The 9,238-nt window shown below is 46.7% G+C and overlaps 1 protein-coding gene across 1 annotated transcript in view; it reads left to right on the top strand.

The window, feature by feature from the left end:
* The window catches only part of ABCC2 (ATP binding cassette subfamily C member 2), a 97,576-nt gene extending 88,350 nt beyond the window's left edge, over positions 1-9,226 (top strand). Inside the window, exons 22-28 of the mRNA XM_019636278.1 lie at positions 659-785; positions 2,355-2,456; positions 2,893-3,036; positions 3,905-4,063; positions 5,087-5,253; positions 7,796-7,990; positions 8,655-9,226. Coding sequence (XP_019491823.1) covers positions 659-785; positions 2,355-2,456; positions 2,893-3,036; positions 3,905-4,063; positions 5,087-5,253; positions 7,796-7,990; positions 8,655-8,784 — 1,024 coding nt within the window. The 3' untranslated portion in view covers positions 8,785-9,226. The remainder of the gene's footprint in view (positions 1-658; positions 786-2,354; positions 2,457-2,892; positions 3,037-3,904; positions 4,064-5,086; positions 5,254-7,795; positions 7,991-8,654) is intronic.
* The last annotated feature ends 12 nt before the right edge of the window (positions 9,227-9,238 follow it).

Below are 9,238 nucleotides of genomic sequence, written 5' to 3' on the forward strand. Positions count from 1 at the left end.
GATACATTGAACCTTGGCTGTGGTGCTTACTTTCTAACCTTACATAAGGATTCTCTATGGCATATTCCCCTGCCTAAAGAAATCGCTTGGCACCCTTGTTAAAAATGTGGGTTCCTGAACACCAACCTAAGCCTCCTGAGTCAGAATCTCCTGGGGAACAGTCCAGCCATTTTTTTTTTGCATGAAATTGTTTATTTTTAACAATTGCTCCCAGATGATTCTTATGATTTGGCAAGTTTGGGAGACGTTAAACCATAGGATTCCCTTAGTTTAGCAAACTCCTCTAGTATCTTTAAAATATCACTTCTAGGGCCGGCCGAGTGGCTCAGTTGGTTAAGAGCTCACTCAAGAGTGCGAGCTCTGAGCAACAGCGGTTCAATTCCCGGTGCGAGCTGAGCTGCCTCTGAGCTGCCAACAGGTGACAGGATGGCTCAGCTAAAAATAATAATAATAAAATAAAATAAAATATTATTTCTAAAATCCAACTTAAAAGACTTTAGGAACACATGGTGTAGTCAAATTGAGGCACCTGCTAAGAACACACCCCTACGAACTCCAGCTCTCTGAGAATGTTCTATAAACACCTAGGTTGCTGGGTAAGGAAAGGAAGTGAATACCTCTCAGTGACACCTCTCTCTCTGCTTCTGTCGCCCTATAGGTGGCTTGCAGTTCGTCTGGAGCTGGTTGGAAACCTGGTTGTCTTCTTTTCATCCTTGATGATGGTTATTTATAGAGATAACCTAAGTGGAGACACTGTGGGCTTTGTTCTGTCCAATGCACTCAATGTGAGTCTGAAGGGTGGGAGTTTGGTTAAATGAAAGCACTTATTCTTAATTTGAGTCTAAAGTACACCTTGGAGCTCATGCTCTGGATTCTTTTCTATATCCAGAGGCACCAGGGGAGACCAAGGTCCAAACCCTGGTCCTTTCTCTTACTAATTATGTAACCCATGGACATGCTCCTTACCCTTTCTAAATAGGTACCCTTATCATCTGGAAAAGTGGACATAAATTTTGAATCACTACTATGATTCAATCTAGGAGTTCCCTCCTTGCCTCTTTGCTTAATTCTAGCCAAAAGAGAATAAATTAGTTTTCTTTTCCATAATATAACAGTAAGCAGAAAGTCTTTGGAACAAATAACTTCTCTTGTGTTTGTTTTTCTTAGCTCACAGAATAATTAGAGTTCTTTCTAGTAAACAACACAGAGGCCAATAAAACTATAATGCATCCCCAGCATGACTACATAATAAATGTTAGACCTTATTTCTTAGCACCTAAGACAGTGGCTGGCACTACAGTAATTGTTCAATACATGATATTCATTTAATGAGTCATTTGGCCACCTTTCACGGTATCTTTTTGAACAAATATATTGGAGGTTTGCATAGCTCCCAGCACACTCTATATGGTGCTGTCTTCAGTAACAGTTAATGAGGACCAAGGCGATCGTGGTGGGACCCAAAAGGACTCTGTTGTTCACCAGTGTCACTCGGTACCTTGTGTCAGGGCCCCTTTGTCTCCCCATTTCTGGGCTTATTAACCTAGGGCAGATGGGGCAAAGACAGAACTATTAGACTGAACTAAAATAAAACCATTCAAATATCACAATTTCATGTGGTTCAACCTACACAAAGTGGTTACTTTTAGTCCCATGATCCTGTGCTCTCCCTCTCGCTAGCCAACATTTGCTCACAAAAACTCACTGGTTTGAGTCTTTGGCTGAAAGAAGCTTGCCTATGAGTAATCCACAGATTTCCTGGACTCTAGACAGGCCCTGATCCTGAAAGCCCCCTTACTGTTGGTTGGATGCAGCTTTGTCATGGCAGGAGGACACCTAAAGGTTATCAGGGTAAAGAAAGTAAGGGTCTATGTGGATGTCCCACCTTCAGGGCTGGCTTCTCAACCGAGCTGTTGTTAATTGAGAGCAGAGAGAAGAGACAGCTTTTTGGGAGGCCTTTTCCTACCTTGTGTCTTTCCTTGTGCTTTCCCTGTTTGTAGAATGCCACCCACCACCCTTTCCACAAAGAGTACTCGGCTTACAGGCAGGAGAGCTCTGTTCTCATTCCACCAACTGGCAGCCTCCCCAAACCCAGCATTAGCCCCAGACCACCCCAAGCTCACATTGCCCTTCATGTGAACACGGTGGAACGAGTTGTTCTCCAGCCATTTGATGGCACTGGTCTCATTTCCTCCCTCGGGGAGGTGAAGATGGTCACTTGTACCTTCCTTGCTCTGTTGTAGAGTTTGATGTAGCACTAAGTGCAAAGTAGGCACTGGGTTGACCTCGCCGTTTGATTAGCTGCGTTGGTTTCTGAGCCTGAGATGATCTTCAGTCTTCTGGTTTTTCGGTAGATCACACAAACCCTGAACTGGCTAGTGAGGATGACATCAGAAATCGAGACCAACATTGTGGCTGTTGAGCGAATAAATGAATACATAAACGTGGAAAACGAGGTGAGGCGGGATTAGAGGAGCCCGGGAACAAGGGGAAAAAAAAAAAGTTACTCCTTGAAAAGAATCTTCACCTTGTCTAGAGATTATACGTGGGGTTCTAAACATTCTCCTGAAGTTTCCTTTGCTCTAACTCGAAGGACCCAATTTCTTGAAACTTAGACTAGCACATGGTTTGAGGGCAGTCAGGTCTTAGAACGCACCAGGTTAAATGGAGGCTTAATTCTGGAGGTCCACTGAACAACCTCGTGAGATAGAGTTTCTTTCATTGAATATGGTAGGAACCTCTGGAAGTCCTAGTCTAGTTCGGTCTATTCAATGCAGATGCCCCCAGGTGGCTGGGACAAGGCTACCCTTCACCTGCTCAGCAACATGAGTCTCATGGGGTCTGCTCAGTGAGTCTACTCCATGTAAAGCGCTTCTCCTGTTTCCTTGCCAGGCACCCTGGGTGACTGATAACAGGCCTCCGGCAGGTTGGCCCAGCAAAGGGGAGATCCAGTTTAACAACTACCAAGTACGGTACCGGCCTGAGCTGGATCTGGTCCTGAAAGGGATCACTTGTGACATCAGGAGCACGGAGAAGGTAGGTGGAGCTGAGGAAAGGCCTGGGTGTGAGTCCTTGTGGTCAGAGGACTGTTGGACACAGAGGTACTGAGCAGCTGGGCTCTGGGCTTTCATCACTCAGATGGAGTTAGGGGTCTGCGCACTTTCTCTGCTGGGAAGGTGTCGGGACACAGCACTACCACCAGAGGGCAGGATATCAACATGGGATCAAACAGGCTTACTGGGCTGTAAGGGCTTTTCTGCTCAGCCCTTCCCTGCCTCTCTGCTGGCCTGGCTTCTCCTGTGGCTGACTAGGGCTCATTTCCTATAAATGCCAGGCCTTGTAGAGAGCAAGTGAGGAAGCACCTGGCCTGCAGAGGAACTGGTGAGAGCAGCAGTGTGGGGGTTCTCCCTGGAGACAGAATGACATAGCTCTCTTTCTGGTCCGTCCGCAAAGTCCTGCATCCTCCTATGGTGTTCTTGTTCCCCAGTGAACTTGGGGTCTGACGTAGGCCCCCAAAATGCCTGGATCAGGATGCTGAGGTCCATGTCAGGGTCTGGTTCTCAGTTGATGGCAGGCCCGATCCTTCTCTTCTCCTCACTTCTAACCAAGGATTTTTTTTTCATCTATAATTTCCAATAATTATAATAATAGCTTCTGATGTGTCCATTTCCAACAGTCACTGTAGTTCTCAGCAAGCAACAATATAGGAGGTGGGATAGGAAGACCATCTTTTTCTGACATCTGGGCCCTTTTATTCCCCACCAAAACCAAAATCAGTTTAACATCTTAGAGATGAAGTGGCCCATCGCTGTCTCTTTCCACCTGTGATTATGACTGCCCCGGGCTAAGTTTATATCCACCAAAAATTACAGGGTGAACTAACCTGCAAAGGAATTCTTTCCAGATCGGTGTGGTGGGCAGGACAGGAGCTGGGAAGTCATCCCTGACAAACAGCCTCTTCAGAATCCTAGAGGCTGCAGGTGGCCAGATCACCATTGACGGGGTAGATATTGCTTCCATTGGGCTACATGACCTCCGAGAGAAGCTCACCATCATCCCCCAGGTGAGCTCTAGAACTTACTCTGTCACACGCAGCGGGGGACAGCTTGTCCTGCAGAAAACGTATGCATCTTCTTCTTGGTGTATATCCAGTTAGCAGTATTATTTCTGCAGTTTACCCAGAATACCTAAGCTAGCTCCTTAAGACACATGGTTTCCAAACTTACAAAAATAAGTTGCATTTTGGGGAATATGCTTGTGCGACTGCCAGTATCTGGCCAGTAGGTGGCAGCGACACAACAGAAGTCAAATAGAGCAGATGATTATTTAGCATTTCTACAGCCCATCACGGTTCTCAAGACCTTGCAATCAGCATTAGCAATTTTGCCACCGAAGCTTGAAACCATTAAACTTTACATTCCCCATTTGAGATGGTTAAAAGATAGGGGAGGGAATTTGCTGCAGGTTTCTGCCAGCAGCAAGCCGAATACTTAGTACATCAGCAAGAAAGGCTTCCCCCGGGCTTCCTGTCTGAATCCCACAAATAGGGACTGCCCTGGAGGCTTCTCAGCGGTGTGTGGGTCCTCATTAGAACCGCGCCTCCTCTGCTCACTGCAGCCCACTCTCAGGGGGTAGTTTGGGTTTGTCTGGTGCTTGCTCAGTTTGATGTACTCTTTTCTTCTCCAGCCTCTTCAAAGGCATAATAAATTCTTCTCTTGTGACCGTACAGCCCTTGATCCCTTCACCTCCACACCCTGAGTTTTCATTTGGGGGTGTGGGACATTCCTCTTCCCTTTTTAAGAGATGCTGCTGAGGCAAATTTGGAAATCTGTAAATGAATCTCAGAATGAAAAAAACAAAATGAAAAAAAAAACCCTAAGAAACAAACCAAGAACTCCTCTTAATCCTGTGCTTAGCTCCCCAGCTGGCAACGGCTCTAAGCCTGCTGGGGAAACCTTGCAAAAGCTTGACCACTAACCAGCTTTCACTCTCAGGCCAGTCCTACTCGCCTTCTCCTGGCCACAAAGTACTGCTCGCCCCTTTTCTGTCATTATCCCCAATAGACCCCTCATCCCGTGACTTGCAGGATCCTATCCTGTTCTCTGGGACCCTGAGGATGAATCTAGACCCTTTCAACAACTACTCGGATGAGGAGATTTGGAAGGCCCTGGAGCTGGCACACCTCAAGTCCTTTGTGGCCAACCTGCAACTTGGGTTGCTTCACGAACTGACAGAGGGTGGTGACAACCTCAGGTAACGTTTCATAACCCACTTCCCCCACAGGCAGTGAGAGGAGGTGAAGGGAGCCACACGTTTGTTCCTTGTGCTCGGTGGCGCCTGGCATTATAGAATTTTGACTCTCCAGGTCTAATTCCTAACGTGTAAAGTGAACCTGTTGTGAAGATGATATGATAGCACAGAAGTGCGTCTGCATCAAAACTCTTCAAAATCTTTGTTAGTACATGTGCCCCCATGAGATAATACCCAAAGTGAGCTTACACCTCCTGCCATTGTGGAGGTTTTCCGCTTAGCTGTTTATTGCAATCAGGATGAAAACAACCCCAGCGTCTGGTCCAACCCCAGAGAGTCTGATTTCTTCGATATGAGGTGCAGACTGGATGTGGGAGCTCTAAAGGATCGCTGGGGGTCGCTGTGGGCATCCCTGTCCTGGTCTCAGCAGCACTGGTCTCAGGGGCCTGTAGATGATGGGGATGTGGGCGCCTGAAACGCTCTGACCAGCCCTGAGACTCTCAGCATCACAGTTTTTTACCTTTCTAAGGCTTTTCTATGTATACTGACACGTCACACTTCAGGCCTTCACTATGTGCTCACCTGTCAGTTAATAAGTTGACTTGGCATTTTTCCTATGACAATTGGGTTTTTCCCTCCACACATGGAAGTTCATCCCTCAGCCAAAACCCACTGCCTGTAGGTAGTTCTTGCTCCAGTCCTGGTGCCTTCAGAGTGGCGGGCAGGGGCACAGACTATTAGCAGATGAAGCGCAGAAAAGAAGGGAGGCTCAGTAACTCAGCTAATGGACCAGCAGCTCCGGCTCCACCTGGAAGAGTGTTATAAATGCAGAATCTCAGGCTCTTGACCTGAATCTGCATGTTAGTAAGATTCCCAGGTGATTTTTTGTGTATATTACAGTTTGAGAAGAACTGCCTAGAGCATTGATTCTTAACCAGGCTGCACACTAGAATGACTCGAGACACTTTAAAAAACCCCCAATGTCCAGGCTGCACCCCAGACCAGCTGAATCAGTGGCCCAGGTAACATCAGCATGTGGCCCCGGGGAACAGTTGTAAGCCTTGGGGTAGAAGGCCATCATATTGGTTTTTCCTCAGCAGTGAATCTAGGAACTAGCAGGACTGAATGGATCTTTAGGCCTGTGAAATAGACCATTCAAGCATTCAGTCAGCAAACATACATTGAGCACCTACTATATGCGGGCACCAGAGATACAGATGGCGATGACCCAGACAACCCCTGCCCTCCTACCACTTACAGCGTGATGGGGAAGATGGACCTTCTGGAGTAAATGCTGTGGAGTAAATGCTGCGGACGTGGGGACACGTGGAACCCTCTGGCAGGACAGGATGGGATGGGGGAGCTTGACTCTTCCAGTTTGTAGGAACAAAAAAAATCACACCATCCTTCTCTGTCCATGCTGGGAGACACTTAAATGGCATTACCAGTGCTGTGATTTCAGATCTGGTTTGGGGGTATTGAAACTTAAATTTCCCCTGTGAGTGATCAGAGACTGGCGATCAGCTTGGGGAGAGAGACAGCAGTCTAGGCCCAAATGGTTGCCTCGGCAGCAGCCGGTTATATGAAGCCCAAGTGAACCAGGCAGGAGTTTGGTACAAGTTCAGGAAGCAGTTTTACAGTTGCCTCCGTTCGTACAGAGAAAATCTGGAAGTTCATCTTGGGTGACTTCTCATCTCCTGCAGAAATTTTCTTACAGAGAACTACAGAACTTTGGTCTAGCCACCCTCTGTTTAATTTGTTCCCTAATGGCCATGGCAGGAAAGAGCAATTAGCGAATTCCTGAGTATTTCCTCCACATCATTTCCCAAAGCTTCTTTATGTAAGTAAGAGGTCCAGCCTTCATTACCGGCTTTTAGCAAATTGAAACGATTTGCATTTTACAAGCATATTCGAGTTCCACATACATTGCATCTCACACCAAGACATCATGTTCATTAGAGAGCTACATCTCTAATCAAGGCAGAAGGCCTGGAACAAATAATTAGCCTTGAGACTAGAATTACACATTAAAATAACGAATGAATTTGCTAAGGCCGCTAAGAAATACCACCAGGGCATTCTGGCGCAGTGTCACCCTATATTAACGGTGTCAGATCAAATACTGCTGAAGTGAACTCGGGGCGTCTATCTCATTTTGGAATTGTTGTACCGGGATGCCACATGCAAAGTCCTATTCCTGGGCTAGTGTTTTCCAAACTGGTTAAACATGAAAGTCACCTGGGGTGCTTATTAAAAATACACATTCCTTTGCTCCTCCCCATTCTGATCGAGCAGCATGGGGCCCACAACATGAATGTGTAAACTAAGTGCCTGTGGTGGGCCTTCTAATTAATTGGGAACGGTTGGCAAACACTGCCCACTGGCAACAGCGAATAGCTGGTGGAAGCAGCTACGGCACCCGGGGGGAATGTAGGAGTGCACGTTCTCAAAGTCTGATCTGGACCACGAAAGCTGTCCCCACACCCCACCCCAGCTGACTCCGTGGTCCTTAGGGCTAATGCTTGGTCTCTTCCCTTGGCTGCAGCATAGGGCAGAGGCAGCTCCTGTGCCTGGCCAGGGCGCTGCTTCGGAAATCCAAGGTTCTGATCATGGATGAGGCCACTGCTGCAGTGGATCTCGAGACAGATCACCTCATCCAGCTAACCATCCAGAAGGAGTTCTCCCACTGCACCACCATCACCATCGCCCACAGGCTCCACACCATCATGGATAGCGACAAGTGAGTTGGGGAGAGGGGACGCCAGAGCTTGATAGACGCAGCTGAACCCCTTTGACAACAGTAATAGCCTCAGCTGTGGGACATCTGACAGCAGAAGGTTTAACCAGCATTTTACTGATGAAGAAACAGGGGCTGGGAGATTTCAAGTAATTTGCCCCAAATTATACATCAAGTTAATGAAAGCCAGCAGGGCTCAGGGTCAAGTGGAAACCGGGGTGGAACTAGAACCATGTGTGGGGAGGTGAGGACTTCAGCCACGAGCGGCAGAAACTGACCACAGACCTTCCCAGCTAAACTGGGTCTCACCTGCTGCCCCATAAACAGTTTTCTGTTCCATCTCTGACAGATTATATTCCAAATGGGGGTAGCGTCAGTAATCTTAGAAACTGTTTGGAGAGGCTCCCTCAATCAATGTGTATCTTTAAGAAAAAAAAAGCTTGTGTCAATGGACTCATACTGCATATATTCTTCTGCTGACTCTTTTGTTTGACATTATGAACGGAATTCCTCTGTGTGGGCGCCGACGGCCATGGTGCATTCATTCTCACTGCTCTGTAGCCTGGTATGAATGAACACACCATCACGTAGTCCTGGTTATTCTTATAAATGCCAAGATTTGAGATGCTGCTTTCTAAGACTTGTCTTTCCTTCTTCCTTGTTTCAGGGTAATGGTCCTAGACAACGGGAAGATTGTAGAATATGGCAGCCCTGCCGACCTGCTGAAAAACCCTGGCCCCTTTTATTTTATGGCCAAAGAAGCTGGCATTGAAAATGCGAGCAGCACAGCACTCTGACAGCAAATCAATGGCTGACAGAAGGACTATAGGGATCATTCCTTAATTTTATTTTTGTGAAATATATCATATGTACAGAAGTGTGTGTAAAATGTACATTTTAAAGAAGGATCACACCTTCTTTAAATGCCCATGTACCCACTACCCAGGTTAAGAAAATGAATATTATGAGCTACACCCAACAACCCCCTGATGACCCCACTTTGATCCTACTTTTTTGCTACCCATCCCCCAGAGATAACATCCTGTACCTTGTGATAATTATCCCCTTGCTTTTCGTTTTAGTTTTACCGCTTCGTATGTACCCTTAAACAATGTGTACCTTTTCTTAAGCTTGTGTACATGGCCTGACCCATACTGCATGTATTTTTCTATGACTTTTGTTCAGTATCACTTTTGAGATTCATCCATGTTGATGCACGCAGTGGGGCTGGTTCATTCTCACTGCTCTGAG

Source organism: Hipposideros armiger, unplaced genomic scaffold, assembly GCF_001890085.2.
Source record: "Hipposideros armiger isolate ML-2016 unplaced genomic scaffold, ASM189008v1 scaffold_28, whole genome shotgun sequence".
In the NCBI taxonomy this organism is placed as follows: domain Eukaryota; kingdom Metazoa; phylum Chordata; class Mammalia; order Chiroptera; family Hipposideridae; genus Hipposideros; species Hipposideros armiger.